The following is a 23,604-nucleotide window of genomic DNA, read 5'->3' as shown; positions in this document are numbered from 1 at the left end:
GTCAGAGTTTCTGGGCCCAGGGCTACCCTGACTTCCTGCTTCAGGGTCAGAGATTCTCAGATTCTGTGAATTTGGGCTCTCCAGTGTTCTATTAACAATGGTGAATTTGTTCCTTGATTTGGCTCTTTCTATTAATGAAATGGTAACCTAATTAATTATAATTAGCATGCCTCAGAGGTCTGTTTCCCTTGGAATCAATCACTAGCGAAAATATGGTTCTAGTAAAGCCCCAGCATATTCCTCAACAAAAGAAAACGGTATGCAGAAAATTCTGGGGATTTGGTCAAGGGAACCAGTTTACTAAACGATGCATCACAAGCAAGGAAGTGTTACACAGCCTTCTCAGACGAGTTTCGGTCAATGAACTATGACCTTTCTTGTCCAGTAGTCAGAACACAAACTATAACCATGCAACTCCTCCTGATTGTGTCCTCTGTGTCTTTTTCAAAGGCGTGACTATTTTTGGCTACATGCCGAATTTCTTCAATCCTAACTCCGCTGGGCTCTGCTTTGCAGGAGAAGCTGTACCTGAGGATGAGCAGATCAGTGCCAAGGACCAGAAGACCCTGGAGCCCTGTGATAACACCCCCATCATAGACAACATTGCGCCTGTGGTCGCCGGCATCACTGCAGAGGAGAAGGAGAAGTATGATGAGGAGATCTCCAGTCTCTACCGACAACTGGATGATAAGGTCTGTAGCCGAAGATGATTGACCTCACGCTGGTACAAAACAGCTGGCAGGTCCCAGGCCTACTAGGCTAGGAGCAGCTCAAGCCCGTGGAACGGATGTAGGACCACAGGCTGATGTTGATAGCTATCTTCCTTATTATTTACCCTAGGTCTTCATTGGGTGGACTCTGGGAACTGGATTCCTGTGGAATGGAAGCTGTCGTGGAAGTTTGGTGGAATGGAGTGTTGGTCAGGGTCTTCACTTCTAGGAATTGAATGGGGCCTTGTTACTACTTGGGGAGGCGGAGGGGTGGAGGGTCCGTGATGTCTGTTTAATTTTTCCTTCTCCTCTGTGTCTGTCTGTCACCTCTTAGAAATTCCACAGGGTCCCAGCTATAGGGGCAAAGGTAGTGGCTCCTAAACTGAGGTGTGTGCTTTAATCATGTAGCTCAAAGGCCCCGGCATGTGGAGCCAGTGGTAGCAGAGTGTTTTCTGGCAGCTTCCACTGTATAAGTGCAGCTGTTTCTGTGGGCACAGTCCTGAGCGAAGGAGTTTGGACGTGCTGATTAGGGATGTCCAATTTCACGGCAAACTTTGGCGACTCAAACAACCATGTCAACACACAAACTGGAATAAAGGAAAAGAGGTTTTGGAGAACATGGCATCATTCATCCCCATTGAAGGCTGGCTTAGGAATCCCAGAGGCAAAGGAAATTAAATTGATATTTCACATGATCTTGGCAGATTGCCCTTGGAATATCTAAATCCTTTCAGTTCATTTCATCAAAGTTGCTGATATTTTTGGTCTGATTTAATCTTTTCTGCTATGGTTCAGCTCAGAATGCTTGGGGACACCTCTAGCTTGGATGAAACAGCTTTGTTATGTTAACATCGAGCATTAATCTTACTGGCTTCTCTCTCTTCTATGTAAAGCTCAGAGTCTGGTATCACCTTTACAAGGGAAATGTGACTGGTTGCCTTAAGGAAGCTCTTTCTCATTGCACTTGTGATTCTGGGAGTTTGCATTATAACCACAGTGTTAAGCTGGGGTCACTCTACCCTTCTGGTAACATATTTAATAAGATATTCACACTGTGAGAGTTGGGTTAATTACTCTTTAGGTACTAGACACACCGTTAGCCTTCCATTTCTACCCAGCTATTTTATGCAAAACCTCAAAGTGAGAGAAAAAGGAGATCAATAAGGAAATGAATGGTGTATGTGATTTCTTGATTTCTCCAAAAAATGCTATTGTTTAGACGTACTTCAATTTTTTTTCTCATTTAGAATTGATGGGTTCATTTTTGGTATCCCCAAAGCACCCCGGATATGGGGTGATACCCTGATTCTGCTCTCTTCTCTGTGAATAGATGCCTGAAGTGACTGGCGTGGGGATCTTTTAGGTTGACAGTGTGAGGATGTTTATTGATCTGAGGGAGACTTTAGAGGAGCTCAAAACCAGCTTCTGAAATACAGGAAATGTCAGGCCTTGGTGGTTTTCTGTTGGCAGCTAGCAGAGCTGACTCTAGAGCCTCTGTCTGCCTCCTAATGGCCAACCTAGGACTTTTTCTGTTGTGTCATTTTCCTTTACTGCTATGCTTTGACCACCCTGGAAAGCACGCACTTTGAGGCTGGCATTTGTGCTACATCTCAGGGTGATGCTGAGAGGTCTGGGTGAGGACTGAGCCCCAAAGCCTCAGACTGGCAGGGCGCTAGTGGTTTGACTAGTTCAACCCATGGATGCTGGTTACATCTTACCAGCTGTCATTCTTATCTGTCCTCTTCTTAAAGGTCCTAGAAGGTATTACATGCTTCTGATGATGTGGGTGCTTTGATATTTTTGGGAATACATGAGTTGGGACAGGGCACCTCCACTGATTATTAGTGGCAGTGCTGAAAGTATCTTTGTCTAGATGAGAAACTAACCCAGGATGGTTAGAGGACTGACATTGCCCACAGGTGGCAGACCTGCAATGAGGTCTCACATCTTCTGGTTCCAGTCCTGTGCCCATCTCATTTTGGCCTTAGCCCTTGAAATGAGGAACTCATCAGCCCTAGTGAATCTGTTTGGAATGTGGTGGGAGGAAGATTATGTGGTCTCCTCCCTGCTGCCTGCTCTGACCCGACGTGCTGCCCCTCCAGGGGTCTAAGGACAGGTGCTCTTCCAAGGCAGTGCTGTGTGAGGGGAAAGCGTGCCCTGTAGAGGCTGTGAGGTTAAGTGCTGAGACCTGGACTGATGACCCACTTGTGAAGATGTAACCTGGAGCTCAGATCTCTTACTTCACAATTTTACCTCAGGGATTAAAAGTTTCTAGGACATAGTAAATGCTCAATAAATATTAGTTTCTTTTTTTCTTTTCCATCTTCTCCCTTTCTGTTTGCTTTAGGGAGAAACTACATTATATGTGGAATCAGAGGGTGGTGGTACAGAGATGGGCTCAAGTCAGAGTTGCAAGATAAGCGAGTGGGCTTGGCACGCTCTTATTCCCATTAGCTTGCCAATGCTTCTGTGCTGTTGGAGAGGAATTAAGTAGAAGTTAAACCTCCTTTCACTGATTACCACTGCAACAGGAGCATCTTTATAATTAAAGGTGATCACTGACCTGTTGACAACTCACCTATTTCTTATATAAGGAAATTCAAACACTGGAATATTTTCTGAAGAGTGCTTAGAAATCCATTATTCATGGACTAGGTTTTTTGTTTTGTTTCATTTTCTTGGTTATACCGTGGCATGTGGAAGTTCCAGGGCCAGGGATCGAACCTGCACCACAGCAATGACCCAAGCCACAGCAGTGACAACACTGGGTCCTTAACCCATTGAGCCACCAGGGAACTCCCTCATGGACTAGATCTTAACAGTTGGCATCAGAGTGAGCATGTATTAACATATTCTAAGAGACGCACTTGAGTTTATAGATACAGACTGCACCGCACATCTTCCTCTGAAAGTTTTATAAAATTAAAAAAATTGCAGTGGACTTTGCTAATTCCTCAGAGAATTTGCCTTAAGAAAGGGTGAGTGTACGTCTGGAAATGCCTCTGGCACAAGCACTTCCTATCCTCATCATGTAATCTTTGTTCTTCATCCTCCCCAGATGGGCTAAGGGCCCTTGGTTTCTCACAGTACCTCAAAAATTTGAAATGAACACAGTGTTGAGAACAAAGTGCTCACACTACCGTTTTGCTTCTCTCGTGATTTATATCACTTGTAGCCGTTGCTTATATGTCCCAGGGGAAGAGATGGCAGCTTCCTGATGTTAAACTTCTTGAGTCTTTTATGTTCAGTTGTTTAATATTTATGTGCCAAGGAACATAAACACAAAATTGTTCGTACTGACATTCTAAGTTTATAAAGTAGAAGAGAAGATATGCCCAACAAAATAGTCTCCTAGTTGTGGAAATACCATTTTTGGGGAGGGCTCACTCTGCTGTAATTTCCTTAATTCTCTTGCTAGAAATCTGAATTGAGGAGGAAAGCTGTGAGTATGTTTTAGAACCATTAAAAAATTTAAAATTTGGGAGTTCCCACTGTGACACAGCAAAAACGAATCTGACTGGTATCCATGAGGATGTGGGTTCGAGCTCAGTGGGTCGGGGATCCGGCATTGCCATGAGCTGTGGTGTAGGTCGCAGACATGGCTCAGATCCTGCGTTGCTGTGGCTGTGGCATAGGCCAGCAGCTGTAGCTCTGATTTGACCCCTAGCCTGGGAACCTCCACATGCTGTGGGTGTAGCCCTATCTAAAAAAGCAAAAAAAAAAAAAAAAAAAAAAAAAATTAATTTAAAAAATGACATTTTTAAATTGTAGAAAAATTTTTAAAACTTCAGACTAAAATTTGCTATGCAGTCTGTGTCTGTATCAAGTGCATCTCTTTGAACATGCTTTACAGATGTTTACTCTGGTGCCAGCTATTAAGATCTAGTGCGTGGATAATGGATTTCCTAGCACTTTTCAGAAAATATTCTGGCTTTTTGAATTCTCTCACATATGAAATAGGTGAGTTAGTGTAAAAAAGTTCAGTAAAAAGAGCATTTTCCTGAGAAGAGACATTCAAAAGATGTTCTACACAAAGGAAAAGGAGATACAGATCCCATAATATTGGTGTTCGCATTTTCTCGCTCTGTGGAAAGCATCAGGTTGTGACGTTGAGTTAATTTGATTTAAGTGGATGCCCAGACAGGCACCTGAGACTATCCCGGGGAAAACTGTGGTTCGACAACCCAGGTCCTCAGTCTTACCTCTCCCCGGAAAAGGTAGAAAGCACACTGCAGGTTTCTGGAAGCACCTGGGCAGCTCTTGGCAGGAACAGGGACCAGGTAATACTGAAGTGGATCTGCCTCTGCCTGGGGTTTAGACCTGAGGAGCATCATCACAGAGGACTCTTGCCAGTTCCTAAGGGACATGAGAAGGCACATGAGAAGCCAGGCTGTGCTTCACCACTGTGAACTCAGGAAAGTCTCCGTAACAAAGATTAAGTCCCATACCCCATCAGTGCTGCTGCTTTGCCTGCGCTGGGTGGACCTCCTCTAGGGAAGGAGAGGGGAAGATGCTCGCAGGGATGGGGAGAGGCAGCAGCTGCTTTGGCTTTTGCGGCAGCAACACCTAGTGGTCGAAGTTGAGAGTGAGGAGAGTGAATTTGCCTGGGGGGAGAGCCTTTCCCACTGCAGTGACAGGCCAGAAAGGAAGAGTTCACGTTTCTGCACCCCAGCTTCCTTGAGGGTTTTTTCAGACTGGTAAGAAAATTAACTTTTCATTAAAAGGAGGTCAGCTAGTGCCAAAGATTAATTCTGTAGTAAATGTGTTCTAAACTTGCTAAGTAAGAAGTTCGAAGTGGATACACCGGTCTCTCCTACATGTGCCTGCGTTCCTGGTCACTGATGTGTTGGAAAAGATTTCAGACGTGCAGCTACTATAGTGCAGGTGGTTAGAAATGCACTCCCTTATTTTTTGAACTAGGAATTCACTGGAACACCTTTGAATTGGAAGGGATAGCTTCAAAGTCCCACTGGATTCCCAGGCCCTACATTGCTGATTTCTGGAGGAGCAGGACTTGAATTGAATGTGTGGGGTATTGTATGTGCCAGAATATCCAGACATTTCATCAGCTGAGAAAGGTGGACGAAGTGGTATTTAAACCAGTCTTTTGGAGTTTACGTAGCGGCTTAGTGGAAAACGAATCTAACATCCATAAGGACACAGGTTCGATTCCTGGCCTCGCTCAGTGGGTTAAGGATCCAGCATTGCCATGAGCTGTGGTGTAGGTCACAGACGTGGCTTGGATCTAGCATTGTGGTGTAGGCTGGCAGCTACAGCTCTGATTCGACACCTAGTCTGGGAACCTCCACATGCCGTGGATGAAGCCCTAAAAACAAACAAAAGAACAAACCAACAAACCGATCTATCTTCTATAGGGAAGCTCCACGCCATTTCCTTCATCTGATTAGCAGGTCAACAGTGGGCCTCCTGGTACCCCACTCTCATCGAGAAATCAGTACATCAAAAATGACATAACTAACAACAACAAAAAAAATTAAACATGATGTTTTGTTTCAGGATGATGAAATTAACCAGCAGAGCCAACTGGCTGAAAAGCTAAAGCAACAGATGTTGGATCAAGATGAGGTAAATAATGTAATAAAAAAAAATTTTTTTACAACGTTCTTTGATGGCTTTTTGTTGTTGATGTTTGTTCCAGAAATTTAATTTGCAAAGTATTTTTAAAAACCGCTGAATCATGTGGAAATTTCTTGGTGGATTTCCTTTCACTACCTGCTGAAAGCTGATTTTACTTGAGTTTAGAAGATAAACGTCTGACTTCATAGAGCTCTGGGATTTTGTGAGTGAGCAGCTGGTGGCTATACTGAGTCTGTGAAGAGCAGAGACAGAGGAGCTTGGTGGCTGGGGAAGGTGGTCCTGCTTCCTCATACCCAGGGTGCAGCACCCGAGGTTCAGGCCACTTCAGCCTTCTTCAGCCTTGCAAATCAGACAGTCCAGGTCTTTGAGATACACTGTGTTCTCATGTTGTCTTCAAAGAAAAAACAAAAACAAAAACAAAACAAAACAAAAAAACCCCAAAAAAACCAAAACACCCACACCTAAAACAAAAGTAGGTGTTAGAGGAAGGGAAAGCAAAGAAGATAGGGGTCCAAGTGCTACGTGAGTATATAGGTGATACAGTAACAAGGAGGCAGATTTGTTTTCAGCCTCTCCCTGGATGCATTCAATTTTCCAGTAAATGCCTTTGCTGCTTTCTGTTTTGCTAAGTATTTTACAAACAGGAACTTAAGCAAAGAACAGATAGCCAATCTATCAAACATAGATGATGTGTAATTGTCATTCTCTTGCTGAGCATATCAGCAAGAGAATGTCATTCTCTTGCTGAGAGAGTATGTATTCTCTTTTGTGCTTTAGGATGCTTTCTGCTTTATTGCTATAATGCCGTGGGTTGGATCGTAAGACGAAACTACAGCAAGTGGCTTGGGTTCATGGCCCCTGTCCCAGCCCTTCTGTAGACATAACTCTCACTCTAACCATTTTCTTCTCTTCCTTTTTGCTGTCCTTCATTTCTCCAGGGCAATGATTATGCCCTTTGCCCAAGCACTTCCCTTGGCAGGAACTGTATTTAATTGATTTCCCTCTTAATTATAGCTGAGTCTCCCATTTATTTAGTATTTCCTGCCCTCTTCCTCCCATTCTATTGCTTTGCATCTCCAACTTGGTGCAGCTGCCCATAATAACCTTTAAAACTTGTAATATTTTTCTTTTTCTATACTATAAGGCAAAATCTGTTCATTACAGGAAAATCAGAAAATATAATAAGCACAAAAATAGTGAAAGCATCCAGAAGCTCAGTTACTCACTTCTTACTAGTCTTAATGTTTGGAGTATATTTTTCTATAATGCATGATGAATATTAAGAAAAATTAGTGACCACCCTTTTATACTGTTTAGCTTGACTCTGAAACCGACCTAGTTACAATGCAAAATAACGATAATAGTAAAAAGCCAGCTAAGTATTATTATAGTCCTTGGAAATGACTCCTCCCCAGCCTTTGTTCAGCATGTGGAATAGCCAGCCAGCTGTAAAGTGTGGTGATTTTTTTTAACGTGTAATCAATCCTTTGAGTTAATCCTACGCAGCCTTAAACTGGGAGGAAGGAAGGAGAGAAAGAAGAAAGAAGGGAGGAAGGAAAGAAGGAAGGAAGGAGGGATGGGAGGGAGGAAAGGGAAAGAGAGAGAGTGAGGGGGGAAAGAGATTTTTGAAACAACATGCTACTTTTTCATTTAGCATCTGGATATACAGTAGGGTTTCTAGTTTTCTTGAGCCTTTTCAACTTGTTTTCTTTTACAAACTTTTTTTTTTTAATTATTTTGGATAGAGCACAGGTCATTTACATTTGACCATTAGATTCACCAGTTCCATGCCATCTGATTTCCCCAGCTTCTAGCTTCCACAAGAAGAGACTATGAGAAGATTCAGGAGGAGCTGACACGTCTCCAGATTGAAAACGAGGCAGCCAAAGACGAGGTGAAGGAAGTTCTCCAGGCTCTGGAGGAGCTGGCTGTCAATTATGACCAGAAGTCACAGGAAGTGGAGGACAAGACCAGGGCCAATGAGCAGCTGACAGATGAGCTGGCCCAGAAAACGGTTGGTGCATTTGTGTGTAGGGGCGGGATATCCTCCACAGCCATTCCTATACTTACAGTGATGTTTGCTGACAGATACTACATAGGAGGGCAGTAGGCTGCGTGGTTTTTCAGCATTAGGCATAGATGCATTCTTTGAAATCCTCTAATAATTTAAATACTTTGTGTAAGTGACTGTCCGCTCAACTGGGAACTGCCTGTCAGAACTGCCTTCTATCTAGGGGATTTATAACCAGCAGGAATGCCTTGTAGGATAGTCAAGAGGGTTCAGACTTCAGAGCCAGAAAAATCCTAGTTAAAAATTCAACCTTATACCTAGTAAGCCTTAGTCAAGACCTTTAAACGTAAGTGTTCATTTTTCTTACCTGTAAAAATTGCGGTAATAGCATATTCCTTTCAGGGCATGAGAATTAGTGACAGTTTACATAAAGCACTTAGCACGAACCTTTGCATGTGCTACAACAGCGGCAAGTAAACCTCAAGATGTTGTATTATCAGGGTAGTGGGTGACCTGTAGAAAGGTATGAAATTCACACTTCTCATTTACACTCTCTTGAATAAAGTCCATCCCTTCCCCGAAGCTCCTTGTCCTCGCCTGGGACCAAGCTGTCCTGGTTTGTTTGTTGCCCTGTTTTCAGCCAGTGCTTCCGTCTGCACATCTAATTTTCAGACCCTCCCAGTGAAAGATGCTTCAAGCTCTGCACAGTGAGCTAGTGGCAGAGGGCCAGTGAGCATTTGGTGAGGTGGCAGGTGGGGGGATGTGTCTATTTTGTCTTTTTTGGAAAGTGGGTAGTGGGAGGCTGAGTGGCTATAACCGGCTGCCCTTGGCACCTGGGCCTGATAGCCTGGTATCATGGGATTGTGCCCAGCCTGCTTTGTGGAAAAGAGCCAGTCCTCCTGGGCCAGGAGAAGGAGCAGATGGTGCAGGAAACTCTGATCCTCTGACCGTAGAACTGACAGAAAGTGTTCCTTACTCCATACATTCAGCTGCATGAAGGAAGAGTTTTTAATGTTTCCCAAGATGGGAATTGTTACTTCTGTGGATTTTAAAAATGAAATGAAATAAGCAGCTGGCAGTGCCAAATAAAAACAGAAACAGAAAAACAAACCAAGAGTTACATAGGAAAGAAGGATACAGGTTTTCTCTGCCTACTGTTTTCTATAGGGTTCTTTAACTAGTCCTTGGTATTATCTGCTTACCAAAACAATACAGTTCTTATTTCCTGTCAAACCAGAGTATTACTAGACTGGTTTAGGGTGCTAGTTTTTAGCCCAATCATTTAAAAATGTTCTAGTTGGAGTTCCCATCAGTGTCTCAGTGGTTAACGAATCCGACTAGGAACCATGAGGTTGCGGGTTCAATCCCTGGCCTCGCTCAGTGGGTTAAGGATCTGGCATTGCTGTGAGCTGTGGCATAGGTCACAGACACTGCTCGGGTCCTGAGTTGCTGTGGCTGTGGCGTAGGCAGGCAGCTATAGCTCCTATTGGCCTTCTAGCCTGGGAACCTCCATATGCTGTGGGTATGGCCCTAGAAAAAAAGACAAAAAAACGAAAAAATGTTCTAGTAAAAGGGATCCATAGCTAATCACTGTGATGGGACATGATGGAGGACAATGTGAGAAAAATAATGTATATATATATATAAAACTGGGTCACTTTGCTGTGCACAGAAATTGACAGAACATTGTAAATCAGCTGTAATAAAATTTTTTTTAAATTTAAAAAATAAAAATGTTCTAGTAAAATAGTTGCATATGGAAGAATAACATAAATGTTTTTTGCATTAACCTTTTCAACTCCATAATTTAGGGAAATATTTTCTTTGTTGGCTCAGTTAATACCAAGACACCAAAACATGGCTATTCTGTTGATGTTAACAGTTCATTAAGTTAGTTAAAAAATATATACATTTTGGTAACATACATGAAGGATAGGAAAGAGATGAATCTGTTAATGCTTGGCAATAAAATGGAGATTCTACTCTGTACTAAGAAGCCACCTCTTGTTGAACCGGACTGATTTTGAAAAGCGATAAAGAGGAGTTCCCTCATAGCTAAGTGGGTTAAGGTTCTGGTGTTGTCACTGCAATGGCTCTGGTTACAGCTTTGGCACAGGTTTGATCCCTGGCCCGAAAATTTCTGCATGTCGAGGGCACAGCCAAAAAAAAAAAAAAAAAAAAAGGAGTTCCCATTATGGTTCACTGGAAATGAACCCAATTAAGAACCATGAGGTTTCGGGTTCAATCCCTGGCCTCACTCAGTGGGTTAAGGATCCGGTGTTGCCGTGAGCTGTGGTGTAGGTCATAGACGCTGCTTGGATCCTGAGTTGCTGTGGCTGTGGCTGTGGCCAGCAGCTACAGCTCCGTTTGGCCCCCTAGCCTGGGAACCTCCATATGCTGTGGGTGCAGCCCTAAAAAGCGAAAAAGAAAGGAAGGAAGAAGGAAAGAAAACAGATAAAGAGTGTCCAATTCAGCTTCACCATGAAAATGGAAGAATTTTTCTAGATTGTTTTATAAACTCACTAATGTCCCCCTGGGCCTTCCAGAGCCATCTCTTATGAAGTCAGATGGGAATTCTGAAGTGGTCCCCAGGGTGCAGGTTTGTTTGCAAGTGGAGGCGGGAATACTTGCAGGCATGTTTAGACCCTGAGGAATGCGGACTGAAATAGAGTATCTGGTAGGTAGGAAGATGTGATTCACATTATAAACCCAAGGACTCCTTTTAGGCTTTATTTATTTTTAATAACTTATTTCACTGACCTGGAAATTGTCCTCCGATATGCAGACATATGACATGTCAGGCCAAGATAAATTCCTCTTCTTATCAGAGAATGCAGTGCTATACTTTGGTTTGACTTAAAAGGACCCTTGCGTTGAAATCCCATGAAGTGAAAAAAACTTCTCCTGCATCATGTTGTTATTCTTTGCGATGCTGGGTGTATGAAATTGATGGGTCACCCTTTAAATCTGTTGTTAAAATGTATTTTTCAGACTACACTGACAACCACACAGCGAGAGCTAAGTCAGCTGCAAGAGCTTAGCAATCACCAGAAGAAGAGGGCTACTGAAATCCTGAATTTGCTGTTGAAGGATCTGGGGGAGATAGGAGGAATTATTGGCACCAATGATGTAAAGACTGTAAGTCAACCCTTCTTTTATCCTTTCGACCTGCTTACATAATGGCATGATTCTAAGCAAGTAGGGTCTGTGTTTTATTTCCTGAAGGGTCCAGTGCTTAGCACAGTGTTTTGCATCTGCCATGTGCTTGATGATGTTTGAATGAATGAATGAACGAAAGGCTGATGGCATGGTTAAGTGAATGATTGGTTAAGGAAAAAGAGAAAAAAATTTACCTTTCAAGTATAGGAAATGTCCTCAGATCTTGGTTGGCCTTGTGTAAGTTGGTTTATTCCTCAGAATTATACGCTCATGTCACGGAGCTTTGGGATTGGATAGGTTAAAGCAGAAATTCTAGTCTCAGAAATGTGTTCCTCCTTTTCTCTGAGAATCCAACAGAGTGAAAATTCCCCAGCCAATCGATATGAATTAGGAAAGCTTTCAGCTGGAAGTAATAGGATTCTAACAGTGGCTTAAAAAAAATAAAGCCACATTTAATTATTCACAATATGAGAGGTCTAGAATCTTGTTATTCAGGTTGTGATCAGCATCACCTGGGAACGTGTTAGAACTACAGACTCTCAGGCCCACCTCAGGCCTACTGAGTTAGAATCTGCATTTTAACAGGATTCCCCAGGTCATTCTTATGCTTCCGTAAAGTTTTAGAAGCAAAATTTGGTTTGGTGGAGTATCTCAACATGTCAAGGAACCTGGCCTTTATTTTCTTTCTGCTTTCCTCAGCCTGTTACCTTTTCACACCTGTAGATTTTTTTTTCCTTTTTACAGCCACACCTATGACACATGGAATTTCCCAGGCTAGTGGTCGAATTGGAGCTGTGGCTGATGCCTACACCATAGCCACAGCAATGCCAGATCCAAGCCACATTTTCACCCTATGCTATGGCTTGTGGCAATGCTGGATCCTTCACACACTGAGTGAGGCCATGGATTGAACCTGCATCCTTAGGGAGACTATGTCAGGTCCTTCACCTGCTGAGCCACGGCAGAAACTCGTACATCTGTAGATTTTTGTCCATTGGTAGCAAGATAGCGTCTATAGAACCAATTACCACATCCCCACACAATGACATCCAAGGGAGATTGAGCTGCAAAGGCAGCCAGCTTTCATCCAGGAGGGGCCTGTATCCCAGAAATGCCCCGTAGACATCCCCTTATACTTAATGGCCAGAATTGGGTCATCTGGTCACCCCCAAACTGCAGGGGATGCTGGGAGAACAAAGAAAAATAGTATTGTAATGTTAAAGACTTAAACCAGCCATAATTAACCCCTGGGGTGGTACATAGTGGTGCCACGGACAGCAAGGATATAAGAAAGAGGGTAGTATAAAGTTGTCCATGAGTTAGGAATCGAGGGAAAGAGAATAAACAATATTATCAGCCAAGAACTTTTAACAGTTTGCCACAATATGTAGAGGGCATTGGAAAATAAGAGAGAGGCATTAAAAAAATGGCTTCATTGACATAAAGTAAGCTCTTCATATTTAAAGCATACCATCTGAGAAGTTTTAACATATGTATATACTGATGAAACCATCACCCCATTAAGATAATGAGTATGTCTGCCACTTCCCAAAGTTGGTGGGGGGCTATTTCTAGTCCCTTTAGTCTATTTCAGCGATCTAATATTTAATCTGATACCGCACTGTTTTGATACTGTAGTTTTTATATTAACTCTGCACCTTCTGTAGAGTAGCCTTTGATGAAATCTGTATGGATTTTATCAAGCCAGGGAATGGTATAACACTGCTCAACTTCTACCTCTCAAATCTCTAAAATCAAATTCTTGTAGTTTGGCCCTTTTACCTTTAAAGAGCTAAATTTGGGAGTTCCTGGTGGCTCAGTGTGTTAAGGTCTAGCATTGTCACTGCTTTGGCTCTGGTTATTGCTGTGTCTCAGATTGATCCCTGGTCTGGGAACTTCTTCATGCCATGGGTGCAGCCAAAAGAAAAAGAAAAATGCTGAACCATACATCAGTCTACTTTATGTGAACACTCTGGTATTGAGTTGGGATTGTTAAATACCAGAAAAGTCTTCCCAAATAACTTTTGTTTATGGACATTTCTGGGATACATAGAAAGCCCTTCTTCGATGGTATGAGAGATCTAGGCTTAGAGTTTAACTTATTCTTTCATGGAACCTCTGTTGTAACTGAATTTTTCATGAATCTTTGCAAATGAATCTAATTTTAGTATATACTTCTCAGACACTATAAAATTAACCCTATTAAGTTTCAGTTTGGCGATTTTATATTTAAGGATTTATTTTTAGAAGTATATGTTGGTGTTGAGCTATAAACTGAGGTTGGGGTGATTAAATGGCCCTTGCAATATGAAGGGGGAATTGATTTATGGGACGTTGGCTCCTGCTGCTGATAATAATAAGGGAAGATATTTTTATGCTAAGTTCTAAAATAGAGCTGATGAAAAATGCTAATGAAATCAAGGAGTGTCTGGGTGCTTCGTCTTTTTTTTTTTTTTTTTTTAAAGTCCTTACCTCTGGGACTCTGAAGCATGATTGAGATTATTTTTAAGTACTTTCAATGTTTTTAAGATATTTTTGGACTTTAGACATTGGATGCCCTAGTTAACTTCATTGATAATTTTATATAGATCATGTTCTTAATCATTCTGATCTTTTCCATTATAATCATGTTTTACTCATTAGGGTAATGAGAGCTAAAGGGGAGGAATTATGTGACTTTGGGCAAGTTTCTTCTCTGGGCTTCATTTTCCTAATTTTTTTTTTTTTTTTTAAATTAGGGCTACACCCGTGGCATATGGAAGTTCCCAGGCTAGGGGTCAAATTGGAGCTGCAGCTGCTGGTCTACACCACAGCCACAGCAACACAGCATCCAAGTCACATCTGTGACCTACACCACAGCTCACAGAAACGCCAGATCCTTAATCCACTGATTGGGGTCAGGAATCAAATCTGTATCCTAATGGATACTAGTCGGGTCATTACTGCAGAGCCACAATGGCAACTCCAAAATTTTCCTAATTTGTAAAGTGACAAGATGAGCCCAGATTATCTTGAAGTTCATCTTAGAAATTGCATGAATTTTGCATATATTTTTTAGATTTATCATTGTGGGTACAGATACTTTTCTTATTGGTTAGGAGTATTCACTTGATATGATTCTTTTCATCTAAGAAATGAGCAGATCAAGGAAGTCTTTTTTGGTGGTCTTGTATTTTTTGCCAAAAATCTTATTACAGGAGCACCAGGTCCCTCCTGGTAGTACAGGTTCTGGGGCAAGAAGGCAGATGGCTGTGGGATTTCCCTCAGCCCTCAGTTTCAGAACCTGCAGGCCTGAACAGCAAGGAAACAGAGGAAGCTGTGTTTCTCTAGCTCAGCCACGTCTGGAAACATGTTCAGAGTCCAGGCAATACTTTAAGTCAACAAAATAAGATGAGACCAGCCCATGACAAGATGAGCCTAGTGTTAGCTCTATCCAGGTTTATTAGTGAGCCACCTCTTCTTTTCATGTTCCCATGTCACAGGTCTTTCCTTAAAAGAAAGATTTCCTGATATCTAGCCTCAAGCACAATAGTGAGTTAAGGCCAAGTAAATGAAATAGAGTGCATTAGCAGCCTATTTTTCTGTTAACCTCCGATCTGACTGGGTTGGAGGGGAAGAAGCTCAAGAGATGACGGAGCCCCTGGGCCCCAGCTCCATCGGGGACCTGGCTGAGGCTGGGCCAGAGATGCAGATAAAACTTCTGAGATCCTAGGCCTGAAATCAACCCTCAACACCGATGCCTCCCTTCCTGTCAACTTCTTCCACATAGCCTGAGGGCTCTTGGGACTAGGGGCTGAGGTCCGGTCCCTACCCTGGAAGGCAGCTGGGGTCCCTGTGCCCAGAGGGGGGCTTGCTGCTTCCTGCCATGCAAGCTCTTAAGACCAACTGCATCAGGCCTTAGGTCTGTGCTGCACTTGGGGATAAAACTGACATGTCTTGGCATGCATTTTTTTAAAAAGAGGATCTTATAGGTCTCATTATGACTTCTTTAGGTCTTAGAATGTGAAGGTCACCTTGCTTCCCTTGTACTTGGCCTGGAAATGGCACCTTGCCTAGCCACTCCATGCTCTAGAGACATGGGGTAGGGATGAGTCCTCCCACACAGGTGAAATGGAAGGGGAGGCAGGCTTTTCTCCTGGATTAGTAATCTGTTCCCGGGCCCACAGTCTGGTACATACATTGGAGTTATTGTTAGACCAGGGGAGAGTTATAAAATAATATTGCAGAAGTTCTCGTTGTGGCTCAGTGGGTTAAGGACCCTACATAGTTTCTGAGGATGTAGGTTCGATCCCTGGTCTCACTCAGTGGGTTAAGGATCCAGTGCTGCTGCAAGCTGCAGCATAGGTCTTAGATGGGGCTTGGATCCTGCATTGCTGTGGCTGTGTTGTAGGCTGGCATCTGCAGCTCCAATTTGCCCCCTAGCCAGGGAACTTCCATATGCCACAGGTGTGGCCCTAAAAAGCAAAAAGAAAAAAGACGGCAGCACACTCTGATTCTTTTTGAAATAACAGTGTACTAGAACTACTGAAAACTTTGAGCTTGTAATGAACTCTTAAGTGGTAAGAACCTAACAAAACTATTTGTTTGAGGTATTGGTTTTTTTTTTTTTTTTCCCTCATCAGGCCTAGATTCAAAATCTCCTTTTAGACCTCCTAGGACAAGCATAGACTCCAAAAGTTATGTTTCCGGTTTGGGGGAAGAAATATCCAACTCTTACTTTGTAGGAAGCCCATTATTGTACATTCTTTTTTACTCTTCCCCAAATCACCTGGGATCTGAGTATAGAATACAGAGTGTCCTCATCTGAGGAATGCCTTGGACGGAGGTGGTGTTTGTTCCCTTCGCAGGATGTCCTACCTCTTGTTCAGCAATGTCTTCCCACCCGGAGCTGGTGTGGGTCGTGAATTCCACAATGAAGAGGTGGGTGTCCCCTTACCTTTATACAGAAAGACAAGATGCAGGGCACACCTGGCTAGACTAGAGAACAAGTTTCTCATCGTTGTTCCACACTGGACCAACCACAAAGGCAGAAGAACAAAACTGAACTTAAAGATTGCAGGTGTTGCTCACCTACTTTCTCCGTGCTATCAAATTATAGAAGGAATGTCATGAGAGGCAGTGATGACAGTCAGAAATATAGCTCATCCGCTAGAATTTCCCTTAAAGTAAGATGGAGTCAGACATTGATACTTGTGGATTTTCTTGCTGTTAACATAGATTCTGCATTGTTTTTTTTTTTTTTTTTTTTTTTTTTTTGTCTTTTGTCTTTTTATCTTTTTGTTGTTGCTATTTCTTTGGGCCGCTCCCGCAGCATATGGAGATTCCCAGGCTAGGGGATGAATTGGAGCTGTAGCCACCGGCCTACGCCAGAGCCACAGCAACACAGGATCCGAGCCGCGTCTGCAACCTACACCACAGCTCACGGCAACGCCGGATCGTTAACCCACTGAGCAAGGGCAGGGACCGAACCCGCAACCTCATGGTTCCTAGTCGGATTCGTTAACCACTGCGCCACGACGGGAACTCCTGCATTGTGTTGTTGATTGCTACTGGATTCACTTAACAGATACTGTTGTGGAATTCTTAGAAGGTTAACACCAAATTACAGGCACTCAGCCCTGTCTAGTGTACTTCCTTTCTGCTACCAATTTTCAGAGTTGATACACAGTTCTATAGTCCTAGCTCTTCAATGTTTACTGAAAAAATAGTCATACTATGAGTTCCTGATGTCAGTAATAACAAAAGTGGGCAGATAGCATGTACTATGGAACATCAAAAAAAAAACAAAAAAACAAAAAAACAAAAAAAAAAACCTGTAGTTGGAACCATTGTTTTAGAACCAACTAAAGCCTCTATTCATGGGTTGGGTACTGGACACCGCTGCTGTTTTCTCCTGAGGTGCTAGGATGCCCTCTGCTGGTTAAACAAAATCTACACACAGTTGCTTTGCTTATTTGGTCCCTTGCCCTTCAAGACCCTTTTACCATCTCATTAAATGAGTTTCGATCTCAAGTATCTTGCCTCAATTTTTGTTTCCAGCAGAGCTGTGAAACTTAGATACCAAATATGAGATTATATAGGAATATTGGTTGTCAGAATCTTTTCTTCTAAAGGTGGATTTAGACTGTAATTCTCAGGTAATCTTAAATAAGCTAGATGCTTGTGTCCTTGGAAGGGCAGGCACATAGAGGCAGGCAAACAGATTGGTAGTAATGAGAAGTTGTGCAGGAAAACTTTCATTCAGAGGTACTTTTGGTAATAGCACATGCTTTTTAAATCCTTTCTATTTCAACCCTTGCTTCTAGAAACATTTTCAAGCTGTTAGACTATTTGTCTCTTTGAATAGCAGACTAGAGAGAACATAATTGAAACTTTGATTTGACTTCTTTTTTTTTTTTTTTGGTCTTTCTGCCTTTTCGAGGGCCGCTCCCGCGGCATATGGAGGTTCCCAGGCTAGGGGTCCAATCGGAGCTGTAGCCACCGGCCTACGCCACAGCCACAGCAACGCAGGATCCAAGCCACATCTGCGACCTACACCACAGCTCACAGCAATGCTGGATCCTTAACCTGCTGAGCAAGGCCAGGGATCGAACCCGCAACCTCATGGTTCTTAGATTTGTTAACCACTGCGCCACGATGGGAACTCCCTGATTTGACTTCTTATAGGGACTCAGAGTCACCTTTAGGAACACTGGGCCTTGCTGTTCTTCCAGGAATGTAAGGTATAAGACATTGAAGGGAAAACCCTTCTTCAGCATTATCTTTCTCTTTTTAATTTCAATGTCTTTTTCTTCTGATATTATCTTTTTTATCCCTAAAATCACTTGAAATAAAAAACCTGGTTAATTGAAGATTATATTTAGCACAGGGTTTCTTTCTTTCTTTTTTTTTTTTTTTTGGTGGTTGGGGAGTGCCCCGGCACATGGAATTTCCCAGGCCGGAGATGGAACCCTCACCACAGCAGCAACCTACCACTGCAGTGACAGTGCTGGATCTTTAACCTGCTGCACAGCAAGGGAAGGCCAGCAGAGGTGTTTTGTTTGTTTGTTTGAGAGTTAAGTTTTATTTAGGGTGAAATTAGGACTTAAGCCCTGGAGACAACATCTCAGGTAGCCCCTAGAAACCACCCAGCAGAGGTTTTTAATTTGCAAGTTTTGCTAGAGATTTCAGAGAACTTAGGGTTGAACACATAGCACTTTTTAGAGATTGTTTTCATCTGGTGGTCCTATAATTAGGGATTCTTAACCAGAACCCCACAGACATCTTGAAGACCCATGGACAGGTTTCAGGAGCCCTGGGACCTCTGGAAATGGTAGACGTAGGTGAGAGTGTTCCTTCCTGTGCTCAGTTGGCAGATGTGAATGGAGTCATTGAGGAGGAATTCACCATGGCCCGCCTGTACATCAGCAAGATGAAGTCCGAGGTCAAGTCCCTGGTGAACCGCAGCAAACAGCTGGAGAGTGCTCAGATGGACTCCAATAGGAAGATGAACGCCAGTGAGCGGGAGCTGGCTGCCTGCCAGCTGCTCATCTCCCAGGTAGGCCCACCCTTTTCCTCTTGTTTCACACCCTTGTCCTCAGGAAACCTGCTTCCTCCATGCTCTTAGTGAGGCTGGTGGTGGTAATAGGGATGGACTTTGCTTTACTAGCACTTGGCCTCCCCAGGCAGTGACAGCCCAGGCTTATTCCTAACACTGGGTTTGGTTGTGTGAATTACAGGATCTTCCTTCAGCCCCTTTCTAAAGAATGTATCTATACATATCTTAATCTAGTTATCTATGGGTAAGTGGGTAGGTAGAATAGAGATACACAATGAATGGGCCAGATTGGGTGGCTATGAAAACTCAGCTAAAGCAACATTCCTTCCTCTTTTATTTTTTTAATTTTTTATTTGTTGTCTTTTTAGGGCTGCACCCGAGGCATATGGAAGTTCCCAGGCTAGGGGTTGAATCTGAGCTGTAGCTGCCGGCCTACGCCAAGGCCACAGCAACAGCAGATGGCAGATCCGAGCAGCATCTGCAACCTATACCACAGCTCACGGCAATGCCAGATCCTTAACCCACTGTGTGAGGCCAGGAATCGAACCTGTGTCCTCATGGATACTAGCCAGATTTGTTTCCACTGAGCCACGATGGGAATTCCCATTCCTTCCTCTTTTAATCTCTACAACAGGTCCAATTTAAAATGAGCAAAGAGAAACTACACCTTACTATTGTTATTCATAGTAGCAGCAGGTAACATTTTATTGAGTGTTGACAGTGCACCATATAATGTGCTAAGCATTTTACATGTATTCTCTGCCTCGATCTTTAAAAAAATCCTAGTGGGCAGGTTTTATTATTGTTCCTGTTTTTTTTAGAGAAGGAAAATGAGACTTAGAAAGATTAAATATACTGTCCAAACTCATACAGGTGGTGAAAGACAGAGATGGGACTCAACCCAAAGTGTGTCTGAATACAAAGCCTTGATGGGATTTTCAAGCCATCAGGCATGTTTCATTCTCAGTGGGTAAGGCTATCCTTCTACCCACATGGCATTTTCATTTTAGTAAGGTGGTTTCAGAAAACTGCAGCCTCATTTCCCATCTGCCACTGATACCTGAGCTTTGGGTTTGAGGCTCCTGTGAGTGGTCCCATGGGTACTGCTCACTGCCTTAGTCCAGGCATTAAAATAGCTAAAGTCAACTGGGGGAAGCAGATTCCAGCATGGACTGTGCATCAGATAGTGCTGAGGAAGAGACGGAAGCACACGCCACCCTGTGTGCTTGTGAACACAGGACTCTATGATCACAGGACCAGCTCCAGCCTCCTTGCTGCCTTACCGTAATAACCTAAAAGATGCACCTTAAAGCATCGAGTCTCCATTTTATAAATAACATAACAAGCAAAAACGTATTTAAGGAGTTCCCATTGTGGTGCAGCGGAAACCAGTCAGACTAGTAACCATGAGGTTTTGGGTTCAATCCCTGGCCTCTCTCAGTGGGTTAAAGATTTGGCGTTGCTGTGAGCTATGGTGTAGGTCGCTAACACGGCTCAGATCCTGCATTGCTGTGGCTGTGGCATAGCCGGTAGCTGTAGCTCTGATTCGACCCCTAACGTGGGAGCCTCCATATGCTGCACCATCAGTCCTAAAAAAGTAAAAAAAAAAACAAAAAAACCAAAAAAATCCATATATATATATTTGATTATTCAGTGCTGGTGTGTGGTAGTGAAATTTAGATACACTGTTGAGAGAATCATAATTAGATCAGTCCTTTTGGAAAGTACCTTGGGAATCAAAAAGCATAAAAATGTAAGTATACTTTGGTCCAGGAATTTCGCTTATGGTATTTTTTTTCTTGGTAGTGAAAACGAAACATTTTCACTTCATATGGTTTTATCATTCCTTGATTAAAAACATTAGAGCTTATATGCTAGATGTGGAGTGCAGTATTGCTTACATTATAATAAAATAGGCAACTATCTGTTGAGAAAACTAGTGACACGAAATTACATGGAAGGATATTATGCAGCCCTTAAAAATTCATAAAATCTAGTCATTTGGAAAGTTTAATTGTATAAAGTTAAAAATGAAAATGCTGAGTTATAGACCTACGCTATGCCTTGCAACTTTGTAAAATATGCATTCATATAGATAAGACCATGGATATAGGGCGAATTTGTTGATGAATTAGAGTGGTTTATGGGTGAAATTTACACCACCTTTTCTGATTTTGCTTTACAATTTGACATTTTTATAATTTATGGAAATTGAGAAGAAAAAATGATCAACACTAGGGCATAACACACCTCAGTCTGATTTCCAGATCCCCCATTACACTGACAGTGTGTGCTTCTGGCTCGTCCTGCCCATGACATTTTGAGGCAAAAGCACAGACGGGCCCTGTGGCTGGCAGCCCATGTCTTTCCTTCCATCCGGACACACCAGCCTCCATGTCCAAGTCAAGTCCCTTCCACACTTCCTGTGAGCTGATAGAACTGTGTAGTGGTGTCAGCTGTAATCTGTGTAAATGGATGAGAGGAGCTGGACTGCCAGCCCTGGCAGTGGCCTTAGGGCCACCGGAATCAGGGGTTTCTTGGTTCCCAGACTCACTGTGGTCTGGAAGAGGGGTTGGACATGCTCCCTTGGCACATGAACTTTGCTCAGTGGAGTCGGGGTGCAGGCAGAGGACCACCCAGATGGGATGCTCTAAAGTGTAGGGCCCAACACTGGGACCCCAGCTGCCCAGATCTTAGAGCAACAGTCACTCAGGGTAGAAGAGATTGGAGCCAAGAATGTTAGAGTAGTTTGGGATTAAAGAATACCTGTCTTAGTTAGACAGCGCTTTCTGCATTAGCAACATACACAGTTTCCCATCAGGTGCTATTTTGTAATCTGCTCAAATTTACACAAAGCCAAAGACTCAATCATTATTGTCTAGGGTTCAGAAAGTAAGAGAAAACCTTGGCTCTTTATTTTCTGACATGATCTAAGGAATCTGACAAAGTATTTCCAGCTAAAATGCTATTTTGTCCGTTGTTTACACTCGTCCTTGTCACCAAAAACTGTGCTCATAAAACGACTGCTCCAATGGAGCCCCTCTTTCCAGAGGTTATTTCAGTAGATCAGAGCTCAGTCTCCAGGGTCCTCCTGCCTGAATATGAACCCTGGGGATCCAGAGCGGGGAGTGTCTGCATACTTCCATCTACCTAGATGTGACTGCTGTCCCTGTTCTGTCAATGAGCTCTCGTTCACTCATTCATTCACTCCATTACATTTATTAGCTCTATACTCTCATGGAGTTAACACATGGGAAAAAACAGATCAATCAAGAAGAAATTAGATGTCATAAGAAAATGTTGGGGCCAGAGTGAAAGGGTCCAGCAAGGACCATGTCTGGGAGGATGTTGGGGAGAACTTCCTAGGGGAGAGGAAAATGGAAATGCAAAGTCACTGAGACAGGAATTGTGTTTGAGAGATAGAAAAAGAAAAGACGTAAGGTTTGAGTTCCAAAAATGAAATCCACAAGTGCAGGTTGAAAGAATAAAGCCCTCAGCCATGATATTTTCCAAGCCCCTTCTCTGTCTTCTACAAGGGGAGAAAACCAGCTTGGGCTTTGGGATTGCTCTTAAGGGAATGGTGAGGAAGGGCAGGGCCATAAGCGGTGTCTGTGGACGATGAAGCAGAGAAGCCCATGGAGGCACGATGACCATCTGTGGTTCCAGATCCTATGCAAAGGGCAGAATATGCCCCATTTGAGCACTGGGACTCAAAAATGTCTTCTATCGCATTTTCCCTTTGGACAGTCCCAGGCAAGCCAGGATGACTATTTGCTAGTCATTCACTGCTCCCTTTTGTCTGTTTGCTTGTTTAAAGCATGAAGCCAAGATCAAATCCCTGACAGACTACATGCAGAACATGGAGCAGAAGCGAAGGCAGCTGGAAGAGTCCCAAGACTCGCTCAGTGAAGAGCTGGCCAAACTCCGAGCCCAAGGTAAGCAATTGACCACTTTGCGGGTGTCCAGCTCTTGGCCTAAATCAGACACTCTCTAGTTGGCTGGACTCATGGTGTTTAATTTTGCTCAGTTAAAGCATTTCTAGGTCTACTGAAAATGGGGGCAGGGTGAGGGGAACACCTAGAAGATTGTCCCAACCCTGCATCTGCTCCTCTTCCCATTTTCCCCTCAGTCCACCTTGCTGCCCAAGTCAGAATCCTCCCCTTTCTTCTTCTCTCTCCAGCCTGTCACCAAGGCCTGTCCATTCGGCCCTACAGATGTGTCTCTGGTTCCTGTCATCTCTGTCTTGTCACTGTCCTTAATCCTAATTAGAATTGTGGCTACACCCATCTACCAAGGGACCCACCCCCGTCTGCTCTAGGCTGAACACTGGCTCCATCCCAAGTTCTATCTTGTGCTTACTTTCATGCCTCTGACCCTTCCATGGTGTCTGATTGCTCTTAATATAGAGTCTGAACTTACAGCAGTGGCTTACCTGCATCCTCCATTCTTCAAACAAGCTCTTCCTTTGCCAGGCAACCTCCTGACCCCCTTTGCTGAGGAGAGTGCCCAGCACATAGGAAGCACTCAAGGAACATGAATAAATAGAAGAAATTCTAGAGAAGTGACTCAAAGTGCAGAAACCAGAAGAG

General features: G+C 43.2%; 1 protein-coding gene across 1 annotated transcript in view; it reads left to right on the top strand.

Moving 5' to 3' along the window:
- KIF5C (kinesin family member 5C) overlaps window positions 1-23,604 on the top strand; it is a 171,130-nt gene that overhangs the window by 110,420 nt on the left and 37,106 nt on the right. The window contains exons 12-17 of the mRNA XM_003359416.4: window positions 517-692; window positions 6,228-6,296; window positions 8,116-8,322; window positions 11,311-11,457; window positions 18,827-19,015; window positions 22,833-22,950. Coding sequence (XP_003359464.1) covers window positions 517-692; window positions 6,228-6,296; window positions 8,116-8,322; window positions 11,311-11,457; window positions 18,827-19,015; window positions 22,833-22,950 — 906 coding nt within the window. The remainder of the gene's footprint in view (window positions 1-516; window positions 693-6,227; window positions 6,297-8,115; window positions 8,323-11,310; window positions 11,458-18,826; window positions 19,016-22,832; window positions 22,951-23,604) is intronic.

This window comes from Sus scrofa, chromosome 15 (assembly GCF_000003025.6).
Source record: "Sus scrofa isolate TJ Tabasco breed Duroc chromosome 15, Sscrofa11.1, whole genome shotgun sequence".
NCBI lineage: Eukaryota > Metazoa > Chordata > Mammalia > Artiodactyla > Suidae > Sus > Sus scrofa.
The sequence above is the reverse complement of the archived record's forward strand: the minus strand, read 5'-3'. Positions and strand labels throughout refer to the sequence as shown.